The 22,844-nt window shown below is 45.0% G+C and overlaps 1 protein-coding gene across 1 annotated transcript in view; it reads right to left on the minus strand.

The window, feature by feature from the left end:
• Window positions 1–4,871: 4,871 nt before the first annotated feature.
• The window catches only part of Fli1 (Fli-1 proto-oncogene, ETS transcription factor), a 121,733-nt gene continuing 103,760 nt past the window's right edge, over window positions 4,872–22,844 (minus strand). Inside the window, exons 6-9 of the mRNA XM_005347005.3 lie at window positions 12,627–12,692; window positions 10,537–10,596; window positions 8,184–8,231; window positions 4,872–6,832 (exon numbers count right to left, since the gene is read on the minus strand). Of these exons, the coding sequence (XP_005347062.1) occupies window positions 6,303–6,832; window positions 8,184–8,231; window positions 10,537–10,596; window positions 12,627–12,692 (704 nt within the window). The 3' untranslated portion in view covers window positions 4,872–6,302. The remainder of the gene's footprint in view (window positions 6,833–8,183; window positions 8,232–10,536; window positions 10,597–12,626; window positions 12,693–22,844) is intronic.

The raw sequence follows: 22,844 nt of genomic DNA on the forward strand, positions 1-22,844 counted from the left end.
TCCAGTCTCCGCCTCCCTCTCTATTCTCCGCCTCCCCTTCCAGTCTCCGCCTCCCTCCTCCAGTCTCCGCCTCCCTCCTCCAGTCTCCGCCTCCCCCTCTCCTAAGTCTCTGCAGATACTCTACCTCTTTGTTGCCTCCTGAGTTCTAGACACAAGCCCCCCTGCTGATAAGGTAGAGGAACCTCAAAAGAGACAGACCACAGCAAGGGACAGGACGCTGCTTGGACAGCAGAGCCTATGCTCACAGGCTGGCTCCCCAAGCACCTTCTTTCCAATACTTTTCAAAGCAACGTATTTGCGTCATGGTTATTAATAAACACAGGAGAAAGTAGTAAGCGACAGAAAGACATCAGAGTCCAAAACCTCTCCTAGGAAACAGGCTGGAGAGATGGTGGCTCAGCTGTTAAGGGTACTTCCTGATCCCGCAGAGAACCATAGTTCAGTTCCCAGCACCCGTATTGTGACTCATAACCAGCTCTAACCCCAGTAACAGGAATCTAACTTCTCTCTTCTAGACTCCATGGGCATCGGGCACTCACATGGTACACATACACACATGCAGGTAAAATACCCACATACATAAAATACAATAAGATAAATAAATCTAAAACTCTTTTTTTAAAAAAAAAAAAGGAAAACAATACAGTTGTACCTTGGAATTTGAGGGGTAATGGTTTCAGAAAGTCCCAGATATACCCAAACCCCTGGATTCTCAAGTCCCATATATACATGGTATATGTTTATAATTTAAGCATATCTTCTTATATGTTTAAATCTCCTCTAGATTACTGTTACTGTTTAATGCAATGTACAGACGGTGGAAGCAGTCATTGCAGCCTGTTGTCTACGGAAATGTCAAGGAAAATGTCTGGATGTGTTGAGTTCAGATGCAGTTTTTACAAACTATTTTTGATGGCAGTGGTTTTTGAAATTGTCACAAATGAATCCTGATCCTGGCAGTGACTGTTTGGGCTGAATGGTGTTCTTTTTTCCTGTGGCATTCAGATCCTTCTCTCTCACTTGGTCTCGACTAGAGACATTCTGTCTGCGGAATGACACTTTATGGACACCGGTGGACTAAACAGACATGTTACACTCGTTCCCTATGCAGACATAGGTTAGAGACATAGGTTTAAATATTCTTAAACTTTTAGCGGTTTTTGAACACTAAAACTGTTTCAAAGTGACAGACATTGGAAATACAACTTCCTTTGGGTGTCAACAGCATTTTGGGACTAAAAATAAAACTTCTATACATTGAAAATTTACGTCCCCTTTCCCCTATGATTTGTATGTTGACACCCAATCCCTAATGTGTGGCTATGTGGAGGGGGCTTTTTGGGAGGTGACTAAGTTATAAAGAGGAACTGTCAGGAATAGGAATACTACCCCATAGAAAAAGACTCCAGAGAGCTGCTTGGTCCCTGGACATCCTCCTGTGAATCAGGAATGAACAATGAGTTCTCCCAAACACCAAATCTCTGGCACTTTGATATTGGTCTTCTGGCCTCTAGAACTCGGAACACTGCGTTTCTGCTGTTTTTAAGTCAGCCAGCCTACAATCATTTGTCATAGCTTTTCACATGGACCATGACACCCACCTGCTCTGAAGGACTGTGGTCATGTCCATAACAGAAGTGGGGGGGGAAGGAGGATCCTTCCATAGAACCGTGCACTCCTGCTTTTGCTGGCTTTGCTTATCAGAAGTTACAATGTTACAGATGTTACAGTTGTTCAGGGCACAAGCACAGCCATGGTGGAGTGAGGGAAACCCCGGATTAGCAGCCAGGATGACTAAAATGCCTGTTTGTTGGGGGCCTCGATTTAGCTGAATGTTTGTGAGTCAGCTGAGAACTTTAAACATGGGCACTGCAGGAACTAAATGCCAGTCTTCCTCCACCGAATGCTGTGTAACAAAAGAACTCTGGACCGGCTTCTGGAATGTGGAATGGATCGCTGGTGAGATACTCAGTGTTGCAGCTCTGTATAGGAAACAAATCTCTTTAGAGGGCTAAGGAGGGGCTGGAGACATGGCTCTCACAGAAGACACAGGTGAAGCTTGCCAGCAACCATGTCAGGTAGCTCACATGGCAACCAGCTCATCGTTGCCTGTAACTCCAGTGTCAGGGTGTCTTAGACTCTCTTCTGGCATCTCTGGGTACCAGCACATATGTGATACATATACACACATACATGTATATACACACATACACATAAGATAATTTCTTCAAAGCAGTGAACTAACAGTGTAAACACCCTGTTCTTACAGCAGTCGGGCATGCATATGTGCCTCCTTGTTTTCCCTAATAGTACTTTGTATATTTTTAAACTGATGTGAGAACACACCTAGCTTTCCTCATTTCTCTTTTTATGCCAGGCCGTTAGTTCCAAGCCTTCATTTTTTTCTCTGTTAGAAGGCACTAGGAAATCCATATATGTATGTAGACATATGTACTTATTTCACTAATGGTCACTGGTTCTGTTTTGAATGTTGATAGCAGGGGAGATGCAATATAAAAAAAGGAAGAAAACAAAGCATCAATTTAAGCTGTTTTTATATCACCTTCTAAAATTTTGTCCGTTTGTTCCTAATAAATAATTAACCTTATTTTCCCCCTGGTTAGGATGGGAGACAGATTACAGGACCACTTGAAGATGCAAAACCCCATAGTTGTCCAAATCCCTTACTCAAAGGACACATTATTTACATGCATATCCTCCTAATATCCTCTAGATACTATCCAGATAGTATACGATATCAAATGCAAAGGCAAACACTATGCAATTAGTTGTTATAATACACAATTAGGAGCCGGGCGGTGGTGGCGCATGCCTTTAATCCCAGCACTCGGGAGGCAGAGGCAGGCGGATCTCTATGAGTTCAAGAGTAGCCTGGTCTACAGAGCTAGTTCCAGGACAGGCTCCAAAGCCACAGAGAAACCCTGTCTCAAAAAACAAAAACAAACAAAAAAATACATAATTAGGTAAAATGACAATAAAAAGAGTTTGTATACATTCAGGAAAGTTGTATTACTTATTTATTTTTATTTCTGTGTGTGGGTGTGTTACGTGTGTGTTATGTGTGTGTAGGTGACTGAGGAGGACAGAAAAGAGCATCAGATCCTTGGAACCTGGAATTCAAGGCAGTCGTGAACTTCCCAAAATGAGCACTGAACAGTTAGAATTATAGGAAGTTGTGAGTCTTCCACATGATTGCTGGGCTTCCAACCTGGTTTTTTTGCTAGAACAGCAATTGTTCTTAACCTCTGGTTGTCTCTCTACCCCACAATTTTAAACAGCTTCTGAATATTTTCAGTTATGGCTGGAGGAATCCACAAGTGTGTATCTATGGTGTAACAGCTTGCCTATGCAACATGAAAATCAGCACGCGTGCGTGTGTGTGAACACACACACATATATTGGGATTATATGCTTAATGTATTTTAAAATTTAGGGTGCAAGTTTAAAAAGTTGGAAGTCAGTGTTCATACCTCATTTCATTTTCTTCAGGTAGACCTACGTGGTCCAGAAGTTACTCTGTTCAGCTCAGCACAGAGCACTGGAGACAAAACTCCTTGAGGGGGTTTCTAGACTTACTAATTCTGTAACAGTCCTTGCAACAACAAGGGCTTTTTCTAGATTTACTCATCTTTGTTACAAAACAGAGGAACAAGCTCCCTTACAGGGAAGCCATTTGAAGCAAGCTTCTCTATTGGGCAGAAAACAGAGCTGGAAAGTACAGAAAACCATACTGTGGGACTTCAAATGAAGCTAGATTCTTGTTCTCCATTGTAGTATTGGGTCACCTTTTTGGGGAGAAGAGAGTCAAGTACACCAGACAAGGTCGTGCAGAGGGCTGCTGCTGTAACTCCCTGGATACAATTTACCCATGGCTTTGTCTCTCACTTACAGCTGGCTTAGACAATGCTGAAAACATCATGACCAACACCTTGAAACCACTCCGACACTGTACGGCAGCATGTGCATTTGGTACAGAAACAAGTAGGCAGTTTTCCCACGGGTCCCGTGAGAGATCTCTGGTGCAAGAGAATTGTCTGTATTCTGTCAATCATGATTTAAATAAATGCTGATTGGTCAGGCAGGAAATATAGGCAGGAAAAGCAGACAGGAAGTAGAAATGATGCAATGAGAAAAGGAGAATTCTGGGAAGGAGGAAGCTGATTCCTCCCACTCCTGCCCAGACCACCGAAGCAGCAGGTGTGATCTTCCCCACTGAAAAAGGTACTGAGCCACATGGCTAACATAGATCAGAAAAATGGGTTAATCAAGATGTGAGAGTTAGCCAGTGAGAGGCTAGAGCTAATGGGCCAATTAGCTTATAATTTATGGAGACCTATGTGTGATTTTCTTGGGGCTAAACAGCGGGGGGTTCTGGGCAGGACAGAAACCCCCAACAAGCAGGCCGGACCCACTCATGTTACAGATCTCAGTGGATCAAAGTGGGATGTGCCAGCCCGATGGCCTGACTTTGATTCCTGGGACCCATGCAGAGAAGCCAGACACGGAGGTAGGCACCTATAATGAGAGACAGAGGCAGGAGAGATGTGGGGAAGTTTGTGGACCAGCTAGCCTGATGTCCACAGGGTGGTAGAAATACAGAGAGATTCTGGCTCAAAAATTAAGGTGAAAGGAAAGAACCAACTCATAAAAGTCGGCCTCTGATCTCTATACTTGTGTGATAGCATGCATACATGAACACGTGTGTGTACAAACACACACACACACACACACACACACACACACACACACACACACGCCCTAACAGTAATAAAGACAATTTTACTGTGGGAAAGCCCTTGATCTGGCAGTAAATAAGAACACAATGTCTTCAGTTCTGAGAGAAGAAGGCACAATTTATTTAAGTCAAATTATTTTACAACATAGTCTTCGTTGGACAGTTGTCAGCTTAACACTTATAGTTTAAAAAGTCATGATTACTTGCAAAATTATATATATATTTTTCTGTCTAAAAATATATTGCATATATGGAGCGGGAGAAGCCCTCGTGTCCACGAGGCAGAGTTTGTTCTTTTCAGGTTATTGCAGCCCTGTTATTTACAGACATTTCCGAAGCTCTGCAGATCTAAACGCACCTTTCCTTTTGTTTCGGCATTCCTGTTAACTAACTGTACCACGGCTTTTCTTACTAAGAACACAGTGACTTTAAACGCCCTGTATCTTTTCATCAATAGTCACATTATGCTTATTTAAAAAAACCCAGCTATAAAAACGTACAAATAGCCCAAATGTACAGATTGACAAAAGATGTACAAATTATATTTAAAAAAATAACAATGATTGATTTGATAGTAAAACTGCATTTGTGACCGAGGTCAACTCGTTTATTCACTCTTTTTAATTTTTAATTATTCATTTTTTAATACTGTGAGATATAGGAAAATAACTCTGCATAATTTATACAGTAAGTTGCCTTCTGATTGGTTGACCGTGATAGGGTGGTCTGACAAACGCACAGCGTTTGCGAATCTGTCTGAGTTTAGAAATCCCTACGACTTCTCAAAGTTCTGGGACCCACTGTCATTAAAAAAAAAATAGTTATTTAAATCCTCTGTCCTTCAGGAGTGTCCGTGCTTGTGTTAAACCTTAGCTCCTATTCTGACTATGTCTGGAGAGAATGGTCAGCCAAGTGCATATTGTCCAAAATGAGAGGGATTTTGTAATACCCATGGCTTCTTAAATACACACATACACACATATCTTTCTTTTAAATTCCAGTTGGGCGAAAACTTCACTGGCCTCCCAGCCAGTGTTCCAGTTGCCATGCGCTGAATTAAGTCCTCCTAAGATAAGATTATAAACATCCTGCCTTGATTTTCACTAAGTCTCAAACATGACTGGTCAAGTCCATGATTTATTTTCCTAAGGAATCCTACAATGATGAGACCCGTGTGGTTGAGAAGAAACTGCTTTGGTCATAAAACTTATAAAAGAAAATTTATACTTCTTTCTCAGAACCATGGTATAACCATTCCATTAACCTAAATATTTGACTCATCGGATGATAGGAGGTTGAGAATCCAAACTGGGGTACTGGCCCATGGAATGATTCGTTTTTGTTTTTGTTTTTCAGGTAGAGGAAGCAAAAGTTTTTGACATTAAAAATAATAATTTTTTTAAAAGAACAAATGCAAAAGTTTCATCCAAAAGAAAGAACGTCCAGTTTTCTTGTCTCTTCAAGGCCGCTTACGCCCTTTAAAGTCCAGAGTATCCAGGAAAAGGGAGAGCTGGAACGTTAGCCAGAAGGCCACCGATGGTAAGTTCTAGTAGTAGCTGCCCAAGTGTGAAGGCACATGGGTGTTAGGATGGCGGGGGACACTGGGGTTGGGGTAGATCCCAGCGGTGGGGGAGGTCCAGTATTGTGATGCAGCTCCGAAAAAGCTGGAGGAAGTGACAGGCATGGAGGACGGGTGGGGAGAGACAAAGTTCACCTTCTGTTGATGGGCATGGTAGGAAGGCATGTAGGAGATGTCAGACGGGTACTTGTACATGGAAGACTCGGTGGGGTGCGGTTGCAGGGCCTGGGCAATGCCGTGGAAGTCAAATTTGTAGGCATACCTTTTGCCGTGCACTTTGGTCATAATGTTTTTATCGTAGTAATATCGGAGGGCCCGGCTCAGCTTGTCGTAATTCATGTTGGGCTTGCTCTTCCGCTCTCCCCAGCGCCTGGCCACCTCATCGGGGTCCGTCATTTTGAACTCCCCATTCGTCCCCTCCCAGGTGATACAGCTGGCATTGGCACTGTCGGACAGTAGCTCCAGGAGGAACTGCCACAGCTGGATCTGCCCACTTCCTGCAGGCGGTGAGGAAACAAAAGAAAATGGTCTCAATGCTGATTCTCAAACATGGCAATTTGGGTCCTTTCTAAGAAACCCTTGATTTCCTCTTGTGTCGGAATCATGGAGACAACCCTCTTTTACCCTTTCCTTTAGAAAATAGAGGTAGGCCCATAAGAATTGTACATATTCACAGGGCACAGGGTGATATTTTGGCAAGTGTGCACAGTGATTGATGTTCAAAGTGGGGTAATTAGCATGCCCATCGCTTCAAATGCTAGAGCATCATTAAAAATCCTCTCATCCAGCTAGTTTGAAAGATACAATAAAAACGGCTAACTCCACTGCTTGCCACTGAGATTAGTGTATCACACAAGGTTAGGTCTTAAGACAGACTGTCCCAAAGGTTGGTATTGAAATGTTGGCTTTGTCCCAGTAAGCTGTTATGCTCAGCGAAGCCAACTCCCCACATCCTTTTGCTAAGATTTTTGACTCTTTTCTCCTTAGGCCCAAGTCACTATCTAATCTCTACTTAAGATGAAAGTCTTTAGGCTACTTTTGGCCTCAAAGAATGTCAAGCATCCCAGAACCTCTTGGGTGTTGCTGTGAGGAGTCACAGGGAGAAGGGACATCATGGACGTGGGGTACACCAACCTGGGCTTTTCTCCAGCAGAGTTCTAGGGTATAGCTTTTAGTGTTCATTTCTGCACAGAAGAATGTGGGCAGAGGTAAAAATTGCAGGAGGGGATGCTGGGTGGCCTCTTTATCTTCTGGGCAAGAACAGCCCCATGCTAAAGAGCCGGGAGGAAGCCCAGACAGCCTGTGTTTCCTGTGGTGTTGCAGATGCAGCAGACATGTAGGCCTGGCTGTGTTGTCTTGTCTTTAGTTCCCAGTCTCCACAGTTTGGGCTTAGGGAACACATTTGAGAGTGGGTTTGAATGGTAAATCCTTAACACATTGTCGAGTCGACCTGATGTGCAACTCTTTAGGGACACACTTCGTTTGAGAAGGTCGGATAACTACAACACTCATATCAAAACCTAAGCACTTGGGGACATTTATTCACGAGCCCTGTATGAGGAGTACCCGAGAGCATCTTTCCTCACTACAACTTCTACTTGGGTCTTTACCGTGAGCATAAACCGCTGTACAAAGATGCAGGGCACACATTTGTTCTCCAGAAATGCCTTCAGCCAGTGGGCACTGCTACCCACTAACAGGCCCTGTTGTCTGTGCACAACTGAACGTTTGACTAAGGAAGCACATACAGCTTTCCAGACAGGGCTGGACTCAAGATTAAGGTTTCTGTGACCTTCCAGATGCAGTGAACATTCTGGAAAGAAAGGCTTGCAGGCTGAGGTTACTCACCAGGGTTGGCTAGGCGGCTGCTGGTTGGGCCCAGGATCTGGTAAGGATCTAAAGAAACAACGACAACAAAAGAGGTTTGCTTCAGTCATCGTCAGACAATTGGACAGCAGCATAAACCCTCAATGGTTCTCCCTTTTGTCTCATAAATAAACCTGATTGTGATTTCATAGGAAAGCTTGACAAAGACCTTGGCCACAATTATGGCCCAAACAACATGGAACAGCAGCAGCATCATTTCTTCATGTTTGGTTTCTAAACTTTTAGATTATGCTGTCCTTACCCCCAAACAAAATCACCCACACATTTGCAGAGCCGCTGGCTGATATTCAGTCACACGGTGAATAAAACTGGAGGATTGCTTGTTAAACGGGCTCCAAGGAGGCCCCGCGGTGAGTACTGGACGTTAGTCCCTTTCCAGTGCTGAAGACCTTACACATGGCTGAGGTTTCTGATGAACCACACAATCCACCAGGCAGCCTGGGTTCTCGTCCCAGCCATGTCATGAGCTGAAGCAAGTTTCAGGCAATCTCTGAGTATCAGTTTTCTCAGCTAAAAAGAGCGGGTCGGGTACCGGGCCTCAGTTCCCTTCTCGGAGAACACTCTGTGATTTTAAGCTTGGAAATAGCAACACTAATCAGAGTTTGTATTTTAGCTATGAAATGGTTGCTTGTAAAAACACTGTTTTTCTCCAATTATAATTGTAGTTATTAACAAATTAATGCAGCTTCTTCTTAAAATCTTGAATTAACTTGTACATTTCTTAAAGAATTTTAGTCCATATTCTTTTTATTAACTTATTTATTTATTTATAAACTGACATAGTTTGGGCAGATGATATTGGATTTTTTTCCCCCCAGAACTTTTTAAAAATTTGCTCTACCTGACTTGGTTTTCGCTTGAATTTCACCCTTTATTCACTTTCTGTGTTGGGTGGAATGTTTGCCCATCCCAAAGCAAATGACTTGTTCAGCTCTTAATTCAGCTATATCACATGTAAAAGACAGATCTGTAAATGGTTTTCGTATGAGACCTTTCCCTAGAAGACAAAGTGGCCAGAGGGGAAGCTGAACAGAGGGTGCTGGCTCAGAAGAGAATTGAGCCAAGGTAGGGTTGTCAGCTTCCTCTTTGCTGCAAGCATGCAAGTATGAGCAAGGGCCGAGGTGGGGGCCGGGAGGTCATGCCATAGAGGGTATTAGTCTGTATGTCATTTCAGTGTTAAGTGTCTCTAGGTTCATGGCTTCAAAGGTCTTCCCTCTTATCTGTTAAGAAGATCCATCACTAGGTGAGGGCATCTGCAAGTATGCAGCTAAGTACGGCTTAGTGCAGTGTAAAAGGCTTGGAAAAGAAGTGGGGACTCTGGCTTCAGCCCTGTTTGTTTTGTAATAATTCCTTTCACTCACTAGATTTCTTCTACGAAATAAGGCATTGGGCCATTTCAGCTTGAAGTCCCTTTTCTGTCTGATATTTAACAAATGGTTTCCTGGGTCCAGTACTCGCTACTTAATTCACAGATAACTCTCTTAGAAGAGACAATGTGTGAAGTAGAACTGCCCTTGGTATACATAGGGAGTAGATGCTAAAACCTACCAAGGCTATTAAAATCTGTGGCTGCTCAAGTTCATTACGGACAATGAGGTATTTGCATATAATCTATGCATATTCATTCATTTCCTTTAAATTATCTCCAGATTGCCAATTGGATACAAGTGCTACGCAAACAGCTGTATTGTATTGTTGAAGGGATAATGAGAGAAAGCAAGACTGTATCCATTCAGTACAGATGCACTAGTTTGTATCCATTATGTACAGATGCAGATGCTTTCCTGAGTGCTATTGTCTGCAGTTGGTTAGTGTCTTGCTACGGAACAATCCTTTTCTACACTATAAATATGTTTTACTCTCATTGGTTAATAACAAGCCGACGACTTATAGTTGAGCAGGAAGTCAGGCAGGAAAGTCAAACTGAGAATGATGGGAAAAAGGAAGGTGAAGTCAGAATGCCAGTCAGTCACCCAGGAAGCAAGACATGCCAAAGGACAGGTAAAGCCAGAAATCACATGGCAATGCATATATTAATAGAAATGGGTTAATTTAAGTTGTAAGAGCTAGTTACTAATAAGCCTGCACTATTGGGCGAGCATTTATAAATAATACTAAGACTCTGTGTGGTGATTTGGAAACAGTTGTTGGGACTGGGAGCATGTAGTTGGGACAGAAAAACTTCTGTCTACAGATTCCCAAATGGAACACAGAGATGTGGAGGGCCAGCTGTGCACCATCTCATTCATCCACTGGCTGTGGAATCCACAACCGTATAAACACAAAGGCAAGGCTAGACCTCTGATTCAGGTACCTGGCTGGGGCCGCTGTTCAGTGTTCTTGCCCATGGTCTGTGCTCCTCCAAGGGGAGGACCTGTGGAGAAGAAAGCAAAGGTGGTAAGTGGACTGTTCTTCATGGGGCGGGAAAATGTCCTTGTCTCATATCCCCCAGAAGGAGGCACATGAACTGCCATCCATCCACTCTCTCATTGACTCACGTATTCATGTTATTGTGAATGCTTCTCACATTGCTATGCTGGCAGTGGCAGGAGATTTAGCAGCAAATATATATACATATATATATATATTATATATATGTATATATATGGTTTTTTCGAGACAGGGTTTCTCTGTAGCTTTGGAACCTGTCCTGGAACTATCTCTTGTAGACCAGGCTGGGTCGAACTCACAGAGATCCACCTGCCTCTGCCTCCTGAGTGCTGGGATTAAAGGCCTGCACCAGCAAATTTATATTTTAACAGAAAATCCAACACTGAACAATGCCTGCTGATTCAGGGTTGTAAAATCCATTCGAAAAGCGGGACCTGGACTGGGGGAGTGGGTAAAAGTGCTTGCTGCAGAACCATGAGGGCATGGGTCCAGATCCTGAGCATCCACATACAAACAGCATGGTGTGGCTGCATGCATCTGTAGCGTGGGGCTCAGAAAGGGCTTGGCTGGCAGAGACAAGAAGATTGCTGAGGCTTGCTGCCAGTCAAGCTAGCCAAGAAATGGTGAGTTCTGGGTTTAACGAGAGACCTTGTCTCAAGGAACAAGACAGCATGATAGACCAATGTCTTCTTTTGGTCTCCATGTGTATGCATGGGTACGTGCCCACCTGTGTGCCCCCCAAAATGCACACATGTCTCCCCTACACGAATAGATCAGTTAAAACTAGGGTCTTTGCAGACATCTCTCCTGAGGAAGTGACATTTGAGCCCAAATCACCTGCTTCCTGTGATTGTGTTTTATAGGGTTCCTCCATGGTGTCTCATGCATGCCCTCTCCATTCCTCCCTGCCTTCCCCGTCTTGAATGGGTGCTGCTTTTTGTGTGCTCTATGGCTTGCATGACTGGCACCCTCACCTCTCTTCCCGCTGACCCATCCTGCTGCTCAGCACTTTGGTGATTTCTCACCACCAAGGATGTAGGTCACTATCCCGGCATCATTCACTATCCCTTGCTTACCTTTTATCCACCACACATCCTAAACTTTAGGGATCTGGGGTTCTCACTGCCAAACATGCCACTACGGTCTCCTCCCACCTCCACCCATCCAGGCTTACCTGTCTTCTCTTGCTCCCTAGACTGAAACCTGTCCTGTCCTTGTAGAGCTAACTCAAATGGCAGCAGGTGCACGGGCATTCCTTCCCACCACCCAGATGAAAATAGTTATGTCTGTGTGTGATTTCTCTCGCCTGCCTAAATATCTGGTCCATGCCTGGCTCATCTTCGTGTGTCCCCAGGGTCACATGCTGCATGCAGAATGGAAACGCATACATACTCGTCACTTAGATAGATACTGGTTATTGCTTGTACAATCACAGCCTCATTCTTAAAGTAGTTTCCTTTACCTCCATTTTATTTCCCAGCAGTTTTACTTCTTGGGAACAATAATATAGACACATTGGCTGAGGGCTGATTCATCTTCCTTCACTACCCCTGTAATGGGAGATACTGGGTGGGTTTCAACAAACCTTCATCTCATCCTTGTTGGATAAACTAACGTTTTTGACACATAGCATCTCCTCATGTTTTAGCCTTTGTGCCAGTCTCTCTAACTGGGGCTAGGAACATTGGCATGACTAAGCCTTGTCAAGTGGAGAATCCAAGTCCTAGAGGTTCATTGTCCTGTCTGAAATAACAAAATCCAGACCAGTCACTCTTCCTTTACGAATCAACTTGTCCCAAGAAACCTTCAAACTTTCTAAGCTCTAAACCCAAGAACAGCAAAACAAACGTCAGAAGTCTGAACAGCCCCTGCAGAGTCAGACTGATAGCTAATTGGACAGCAGGGAGACAAATGCTTGTTCCTAGTGTGTGTCTCACAGCCCTATTCCCGCCCCTCAACTTCCGGCTCCCAGGAAATATTTCTCTCCCATAGAATGGTTCTCTATTGACTTACTTTTGTTGATGCCAGAGTTCATAGTATTGCTCCATCCTCCTCTCCTGACTGAGTCATAAGAAGGGTCTGTTGAGAAATAACAAATAGGGGCGCATTAGCTTTGCCTATTTGGCGGGAAGGCTATATGAAGATGCTCTCTCGCTTGCTAAGCACCACCAAATCCCTGAAGGATGCTCTTCCCTGAGGACTGGGTGTTGGCTGAGAGAAAGCACATTAGCTCTAATTTTGAGACTCATCTTATCCGAGAGCTGAAGCAGTAGGAAGGATCCCGAACTTGAAGTTGGAGGATTGGCTCAAATTCTGTCCCTGTCACTATTCTTTGTGAGATGTGGGATCGATCACGGACTTCCCTGATCCTTCTTTTTATGAAAAAAATTTTTATATGAATTATCTGCCTGATGGGCTTATGCTCATAAGCAGGTGAGAATATCTGCCAGCTACCTTGTAAGATTTCCTAAAAATATAAATTACCATGAAATAAGGGAGAAAACCTGTTCAAAGATGACTAGTAAGGATCTTGGGCAGCTCTGGAGAGCTGAGGAGTGGTGTCCATATGAAAGGCTCCCTGGCCATGATGCTCCTGGAAGGCCAGCTCTAGCATCACCTCATGACACCAGTGCTATAGAATGACCTAGAGGTGTGTCTGCACTGTAGGCTGCCCACTGCCTCTCAGACATTTCAGGAAAGGGTCCTGGTGTGACAGCCACACAGAAAGAGGAAAGGTCAGAGGTATAGCTAGAACTGGGGCTGAGCAGGGAATGAGAAGACGAGATGTCCCAGTTAGGAGAGGCTAGTACCAGGGCTGGGCAGGGAATGAGCAGACAGAGATGTCCCAGCTAGGAGAGGCTAGTACCAGGGCTGAGCAGGGAATGAGCAGAGAGAGGTGCCCCAGCTAGGAGAGGCTGGTACTATACGGACCCTGAACTTTGTTATACTCAACTTTTCTGGTTCCACAACCATGTCCAGAAATTGCTTAAGTAACTGCCTAGAAACAGTCCCCATTTCCTTTCTCATTGTGTTAGTACCCTTGTGACATGGCACAGGCCTCGTAGAAAGGTAAAGGATACCGAATAATGACTCTGAAAGTCTTTCCCTGAACAACAAAGGAACCATAAAATCCATCGAAATAAATGGAACACAAACTTCCTCAAACAACTGTCTGACAGGGCACAGCGCAAACCATCCCCTTTGGCCTGTCCTGAGCCTCTCAGACAAATTAGAATAAGGGCTGGGAGGATTGATGGATGGATGGATGAATGGATGGATGGATAGATAGATGGGTGGATGGATGGATGGATGGATGGGTAGATACATCTGATTGCCTGGCTTCACTACTACTGGCTAAGAGGAACCAAAAGACAGAAAGTGTCCTTGTGGAAAAATCCATGTGCACATGCACATTCCTCATGGCTCTGGAAACGTCAGTTCAGTTTTTAAAATTATAGTCTTTAGCAATTGGCACAGAAAGCAAAACAGAACACGAGGGGGGTGCGGCTGGAGAGGGTGGCGGGGACCAGGATGAGGAGACACAACTCAACTCCTTCAAGTTGTAGGTTTTATTCTTGACCTGCTTTTTTCTTTATTTTCTGAAAACAAATTCTTCTTGCTTCAAAACAAGCACACAGTAAGCCAACAAGCAGTGGTTCTGAGCTTGGAATGAGGCTGATGACTTTATGAATACTCTCTGAGGGGAATCTGTGGAGTCCCAAGGACTGTCTGTAGCTTTAAAATGAGTCATAGGTGACCGGAGAGTCAACTAAGTATTTCCTTGGTCAGGAACAGGTTGCTGGCTTCACCTCCTGTCACTGATTTGGGACCAACTTTGTGTACTGTGTCATGTACATGAAGTGCTAGGGAAAGCCAGCCATATAGAATAAGGTCCTTCCGTGTAGACATGACACAGTCCCTAAAATAATCAGGGATTGTCATCATGTGCCAAAGACTAAGAAGGAAAAGATAGATAGCATTGGGAGCCCTTGGGACTTGAAGGAGACCTGTCTGGAAGTGGGGAGTGAGCCACACAGCCAGAGACAGAGGTGGGTGGTGTGGGCCTGTGAGTGTGGATGGCATATTGGGATGTGGCGGGAGAGAAGGAAAGGACCAGGAAGAGAGGGTTGAGTGATCGTTCAGGACCTTGTAGGAGCTAAGCCAGCAGCATCTCTGTGGCCTTCATGATTCAAACAATAGGATCCAGGGAGGTTCCCAGTGTATAGAGGCATTGAGAAAATAGACTGTAAAGATTGTGTGCAATGCACAGAGGACCTAAGGGGCGGAAGCTGGGCTAGAGGGACAGAAGAGAAAGTGAAATTGAAAGTGATGAATGTGAGTGTCTTTTATAGGGTTACTGTTGGTGCAATGAAACGCTATGACCAAACAAGTTGGGGAGAAAGGGGTTAATTTCGGCTTACACTTCCAGGTCATAGTCCATCACTGAGGGACTTTAAGACAGACACTCAAGCAGGGCAGGAACCTGGAGGCAGGAGCTGATGCAGAGGCCGCGAAGAAGTGCTGCTTACTGGCTTGCTGAACATGATTTGCCCAGCCTGCTTTCTTAAAGAACCCAGGACCGCGAGTCCAGAGGCGGCACCACTCACAGTGTGCAGGACCCTCCCCATTGACCACTAATTGAGAAAATACCTTACAACTGGATCATAAGCAGGCATTCTCTCAACCGAGGTTTCCTCCTTTCAGGTGACTCTAGCTTAGGCCAAGTTGACATAAAACTATCCAGGACAGAAGTAAAAAGGAGAGGACCCCCACTAAGTTACAGGAGCTGGTGTGTGACATCTGAAGTCTGAAGTGCCACTAAAATCCGTCTTAAAGTTTCCAGCCTGCACTTTGCTTTTTCAGTCCATTCAGGGCGGTGGCTGCAGTCACCATCAACGTCTTGTCACCTTTCCTTGTACTATTTTATTCGAGTTCTCAGGACAGAGCAAGTGGACGAAAGTTCCAGAACATAGGAATGAGTTTTCTGGGTTGTCACCACATTCTTCGGTAACTAAGCATTTTGAAGTTGAAGCTCGAGGAAGGGCGTGGCAGTCCGTCTTTTCTAAGATTCGGCAGACCACGGCATTGGGGGATGTGAGCTCCCACGAGCATGTCTTGCGTCAAAGCCTAGCTATTCAACCAATTACTCAGCCCTCCCCTAGGTGAAAACAGAGGAGTTCTGATGCAAGGCTACTCCACCATCAGCCTGTGCAGTGCTCTCTCTCTGATGTTCACAGAGCAACAAGCGGCTGAGGCATCTACGGGCATCTTCAGCCAATGTGTGGCCCCGTCAAGGGAATCAGACGTGAAAAACATGGTCTTGCCTCCTGTCTGCCTTCCTATTCCTCTCTACAGATGTGGAAATCCTTTCCCTGGCCCCCACGTCTGCGAAGCACAGCCAGTGGCCACTCACTACACAGTCCAGTAAATGCCCCATGAAGGGGCTAGGGTACAGGAGGCATCTCCCTCATGTAGGACTGAATTAAAACCGGTGCTTTGAGAATGAAGTATCAAGATGGGAAAAGCCAAGCCAAGAGCATCTGTCTATCTGCCTTGGATGTTTGCAGAACAGAGAGTCTTGGAGAAGAAGTGGGATGTTCAAGTCAACACAGCACAGGAACCAGCATGACTCAGAGCTTTGAAAAAAAGGTATCATCAGGCCCAAGACCCGCACCACTGTCACACTTCTGAAAACACTTGGAGCAGAAAGGCGCTGACCTGTTTGTCAAAGACACCCCACCCATTTCTCTCTATTCTTTTTACCCCCCCTTTTCCATTTCCCCCCTATTACCTCATCATTCATCAATTTGTGTTTGTTGTTTGTATTCCACACATGCAGTTCAGGGCCTCACGGGGGGGGGGCTTTCATGGTTCGGAGTGTGCAACGACAGTGAGACCGTGGCCTTGCAATGGTGTTGTGGACAGAACGAATGACTAGATAGACAATGTCTTCTCCTTGTTAAATACGCACAACCCCTGTTGTTGTCCACTAGCAGAAAAGAATCCAAGACTTACCCTCCTGAACGAGGTCTCCAGATAATTTAGGCCTGTGGTGTGGGGATTATAGACTATGTCAACACTGTCTGGGCAGTGGTCCACTGATTCTGAAGTGGAAGCTGAAAGCGTGCCCTCCAGGGAGGTCAGGAGCTGGTATCGCTTGTTTATGCGCCTGGATCAGCAGGGGACAGCTCATAGGATGGTGGTCCTTTAAGGTCATATTGTTTTGTGAAGCCATCACAATCGAAGTACATTCTGATGTTTATGTGGATATATATATATATATATATATATATATATATATATATATATATATATAGACCTGAAATGGCATTTATCAGAACTGGTCCCGTTGTTAAACAGGGCAATGGTATCACTAAAACGAGCGATTGTTTTCTCCTAATAAATGTCCTCCAAGTGAAAACTTCTCAATGTACTCAGCCCTAGTGCCAGACACACAGACAGACATCTCTGCAACTAACACGGGAATGCTGGAGCAGGGCGCAAGACTGCTGCACAGCTTCCTACAAACACCCGGGCCCCAGAGCCTGGTGCTGCCTGGGAATGGCCAGGGCCAGTGAGTGCAGACTCCTCCTACAGGCAGTGGTGGCTCCAAGCAGCGGAAGGCACACAAACAGATGCCACACATGGAGTCTGTGTCTTGACAGCTGGCTTTGGAGAAGAAAAATTTGAGGTGGCCAAAGACTCGGTGTCAAAAATGTGACAGTTCAGGCCAACCCCCGAGTGACACTCTTGGGCCTTCTCTGTGGTGGCACATGGCTTTATCAGCAGAAAATGATGCCCTAATTCTGACAAACTCCCTTTCTGCTCCAGGGAAGGCTGACACCCCCTGGATTTAAGGAGCACTGAGATGACAAACCCTATTGTGTTCTCTTTGCTGAGCAGCCACCAGTGGGCTTTGCCTAAGGTTTCTGGTTTCAGGCAGTCCCGAGGCCAGGTTTCGCCAAAGCAAAGAGACCTGGGCCTCATGCCGGGGATTCTGGACTTTGCCAGCCATTGTGGATAATTCAGCTTCCCATCTATGGCGCCCTGAACAGTTTCTCCATTATGCAATGCTCAGTGTGGCTGAGTGCAACACTAAATGGCCTCTTAGATTCCAAGACATCCTCCCAGGGTAGAGTAATATGAGCTCCAAGCCCTGTTGGAGGGGGAAGGCTTTTGCTGGCTGTGACCATGGCATAGACACAGCGGTGTTAAATCAGTCCTGGAAATATGGCATTCATCTCTGGAAAGACCTTGTTTTCTGCTCTGATGCCTGCAGTCAACTGTCTGAGGCCCAGGTGCTTCAGACTCTACACAGCTCTTTACTCGATCATGACATCATTCCCAGCCACCAGCAGCACACACAGAAAGCCTCTCTTTTGGTCCCTTACTCCACTGGGCCCTGCTCTCTATGACTTGGTGGAAAACGATGCACTTTCCTTGAAACTTCTCATTGAATTTCTGGTTTTTGTTGGGCAGGGCTGGCAGTCTCCATGCTGTTTATGCTTGGAAAACCTGGGTCTGCTTGCCAATCTCTCAGGGTAATCAGAGAGCCCAGTAGGTAAGGCGTGGTCTTTGTTTGGGGCCATGTGCCTGTGTGACTTTCTCAGCTGGTTCTCTGCCTGAGGTCTTGTGCTTCTAGTAGTTTCTATGTCTGTAGAGGTAGCTCTTCTGACGACCAACCTGACTGGGATTCTCTGCATTGGACTCTTCTTTGGGCTGAACCCCTCCTGCAAAAGCCAGCTTTGCTTGCTGAATCCCTGGTTTACAACTCAGGACCAGCATCTCAACTTCAACCACCTCTATGATGCCTCTGTTCACATGAGTCCTGACCTGCTCTTGTCTGACCTACTGGCCTGAGTCCTACTTTAGATCCACTGCAAAGGTCACTAACCCAGAATATGTACGGTATAAGCAGAGTTCAGGGCTCTGTCCTGGGGATGCCCTTTCTTACTAGAGTCTCACCATGGTGATTTCTGGGGTCAGCTGAAGTCTAATCTCAGCTATGTCCCTATTCATCTGAGTTCTTTGGTCATGGTAGTCTGACTTTTTGAACTTCAATTTCTGCCTCTCCAAAAATCAGAATAATAAACCTGGTGGTGGTAATGCACGCTTTTATTCATAGTACTCAGGAGGTAGAGGCAAAGAAATCTCTGGTCCACAGAACGAGTTCCAGCATAGCCAGGTCTTTACAGAGAAACCCTGTCTGGTGGTGGTTGGGTGGGGGAAGCAAGGCAACAAATGCCTTACAAACTCGCTGTGAGGAGCGACTGTGTTTTCCATACACGGGAATTTAAAAATGTACATGACAGACACATAGTTTGTTCCATCTTGCCTTTATCACCACAGTCAAAGGTGGTCACAAAGCTCATTCAGGAAGGCCTTGAGAAGAAAGAGAAGCCCAAGAGTCCCAAAGGGCCTGGTGCCCTTGGACAGTGATTCAAGATGTGATTTTCTTCCAGAGGAAGAGATGGATCTGCCAGAACCCTGGTTTGGGAAACATGATTTCGGAACACAGAGATGGGCGGAAGCTAGGCATGATCAGCTTTTGCTTCTACCATGACTGTGGGCTGTCTACGTTCCTATTTAATTGGTCCCGAAACTCAAGGTGAGTCCCCTTCTCATTTAATCAATTCTCTAAGGCTCACCCAGCCTTCTCTTCTGTGGCATTTTTGTTCCATGGAGCTACAGGAGATCTTGGCATCCCCCAAGACTGCAGAAAGAGGGAGGTAAAAAGGGCAGCCTTTGCTCTATAGCTTGGAACTCATAGACGCAAGAGAAAACATCCTGGCTCACATATCCTTTTCTCAAAGATCTTGTCCTGGAATTCAAACAGTCCCTCAGCCTCAGGACCAGCCCTGCTTCATAGAGCACAATGGAGGTAGTGTTTAAAATATTCTATGTGCAGAGGGAAAAGAAGACACTTGAGGAAAATGCTGGAAAGAAATGTTGGCTTTGAAATACAAGTTTGACAAAGTAAGGAGCACCGGTTCTGGGCACAGCCTCACCACCATCCCACAAGGCAGTCTGCAGAGCCTGAGTCCGTTTTTCTCTCTGCCCTGTGGGCTTTCTGTCTAAATGGCACAGATGTCGGAATGGACTGTTTATTTTGATAAGGCCTCAAAGTGGAGCTCGGGGACGCATGTGGAATAGGAATTCAGACTGACTAGATGAATTGGGTGTTTGCCAAAATTCCCGTCCACACTGGGTCGTGTAGACACAACTAAATTGCATACTTCTTTGGTCAGATGGACCTCAGGATTAGGAGGATTCCAGATAGGAAAAAGGAAAGCATAACAGCTCACTTAGGTAGTGAAATGTTGTTTATGTTTGGCCCCCTGGTTCTGCGGAGAGGCCACTCTGCCCACAAGATGCCCTATCCTCATCATTTGACTTTTGCCTGCCTTTCTTCCAAGCCCTCCAAGTCAAGACTCACTGGTCACTTGTTCTGTGTTTACCGCTCCTTGTGTGCTCAACCGTCCAGTGTCATTCTTAAGCATGATACCTTGCTGGCTAGTCCAGTGTCTTTCTCAAGTAAGACACCTCACTAGCTAGGTGATCTCTACAGCAGAGGGACTGGATTTTTGTCACCGTTGTCCCCTCCTGTTCCACCCCTGTACTAGCTCACTGGATTTAATGCACACATCCCACTGCACATTCATTCACTTATCAAAGTTTTATTGATTGTCTGCTCTGTTGCCAGACGCATTTATGTGTCTAGAATACAACATCAACTAGGCAAACACCCTTGCTCTGTGGAGCTTAATTCAAAGCAAATAGTAAACACTGCAGTAGATTAGAAGAAGGTGCTGGATGTGATGCAGCAAAGCAGGCCAGGGGAGGATGGGCAGTGCTGGGTACAAGGGCCTCACTGAAAACATATAATTTGAGCAAAGATTTGGACTGTCTCACGTGAGCTTTCTGTAGCACCATGGCTTTCTCTGACCAGCACTTAGACTGTCCTCTGTGGAGAGCAAAGACTTCCAGGACAGTCAGTTCCTTTTTGTTAGTTCACGTCTAGTGGGAGTTGCTTGATGTTGGAGGGCAGTAACATTAAAAACCCTACAGGGTCTTTTCACTGTTTGGATGAGGGACAGAAAAGGGTGAGTAGGCCCAGTAGTTAAACAGTCAGCTGCTTTCTGCTTATTCAGCTTTGGGCCCATTCCCTAATCTGTGACTTGCGATGGCTAGTCAACATTTCCCGAGACTGGCCTTTTGACAGACAGCTAAAGAGCTAACGTGGTTTCCAGGGAAGGACAGATCTTTGGAGACATCATGGGGAAAGAAGACAGGTCAAGTCAAGCTAAAGGAAACGACATTGCTTTGCTCTGACCTGGTAGGTGAGCAGGCCATGCCGACCATGGAATCTTACCTCTGCGTATCTGAGAAAATGATCCCAGTGTTGGTAGTAGACTGTGGTCCTACTCTATCACAGAATGGGAGGCCCTGTTTCAGACTTCAAGGGACCCCAGACATGATCTAAGCCAGACATGCAAATGAGTATAGGACCCAAGGTCCAAAGCTGGGAGACAGCATATGTAGCCACGTAAGAATTTTAATAGAAATTGAAAATATGACTCAGAGTATCAAAAACTGACTTTCTTTCAAGTGATCTAGGCTATTGGGCAGACCTGCTGAATGCCCGTGCAAGCAAGCTAACACATTTGAGGCTCACAGATTTTTCAAAATTATACCAAGAACAGCTTTTTTGTCTCTTTGGAAGAATGATAGCTGAATCTTACCAAGCACTGGACTGTTAGGATTTTGGGATGTCATTTAATGCTTTAAAGATATTCTGGGGGAAACAATCACATTTCCCCCAGACAGTAGAACTACTTACTACCAAGGGGGAGAACTCAGGATTTGGAGGCTCCACCTCTGTCTTCCACTTTCCATCTCATCAGCTCTGTGTTGTGTGAACTCAGGCGAATAACTTCACCTCTCTGACTTCAGTTCATGAAAGGGATATTCTTGTGGGAAACCATGTTTATTTGTAAATTTCAGACTTCATAAGAGCTAACAGTATATTTAATCCGCACAATGATCATTGGAGAATGGATGAGTTCACATGTACAGAAAGGTTTCACATCCTCCAAGGTGTGCTTCAGAATTCTAGTTAATCTTTTCTGCGACTGTGTGTGCGTGCGTGTGTGCGTGTGTGCGTGTGTGTGTGTGTGTGTGTGTGTATGTGTGTGTGTGTGTGTGTGTGTGTTAGTGTATCCACCTTGGTATGGGCATGTGAAGGGTGGGCGCGAGTATCTGCCTCTATTAGTAGCATTTACTAGCATTAGTGTTATTATTTTGGGACATGGTCATTCCCTGAACCTGAAGTTCACTGTCTGGTCAGTGACTAGTGAGCCCCCAGGTTCCAGCTGTCTCTATTCCCAGGCTGGAATTGCAGATGCATGCCACCTTGCCTGTTTTTGTTTGTTTGTTAAATGTGAGTACTTGGGGCCTGACCTTAAGTCTTCATGTCTGCGCAGTACTTTTCCCAGTGAGCCATTTCCCCAAATCCCTCTTTCCCAGGTTTTATTCATAGGGGCTAAGGAATTAATTTTTAGTGTGCTAACTAAGCTAATTTCTTCTGGTTCCTTCTTTTGTGGAGTAAGACTGAGTAAATATTTAACTCAATTGAAAAAGACTAGATTTTTCTTTCCCAGCGAATCCATCAGTTGTCAATGTTATTTACTGAAAAATCTACAGGCTGGGAGGAAAGAATGCTGGACAAAGCTCACAATTAGGGATGACAAGGTAATCTGTAATTAGGTCCAGAAATAGCGTGAGGATGTGGGGCTCAGGGAAGAGGCTCCATTTGTAGAAGTAAGGCAAACACACTCTATGCCAGGTACGGTTGATTTGGGCTTTGAAGATTCGTGGATTTTGACATGTAAGTAATTATCCTACTAAATATTATTATTCTCTCGTTAGCTTATGCCTGACAGGAATTCAAACAGCACTAAAGGGACAGGAGAGGCTCTCAATCTTCATTCGTGGGACCTACTGATCCCTGAGAGAGAGGACAAGTCCCTCACACTCCTTTTCCAGCCTCTGAGTCTCTTCGTCAAAGATTTTATCCTCTTCTCCTTCAGGAGAAATGAGTATTTTGTGATCTTCCATTGAATCTTCTCTGAAGAGAGGAAGTTTTTGCATCTATAAATGTGCTCAGAAAAGATCTTTATGTGAAAATAACAAAGGATGGTACTTAGAGCACGGTTTGTTAACTAGAAGATG

Source organism: Microtus ochrogaster, chromosome 5, assembly GCF_000317375.1.
Source record: "Microtus ochrogaster isolate Prairie Vole_2 chromosome 5, MicOch1.0, whole genome shotgun sequence".
Taxonomy (NCBI): domain Eukaryota; kingdom Metazoa; phylum Chordata; class Mammalia; order Rodentia; family Cricetidae; genus Microtus; species Microtus ochrogaster.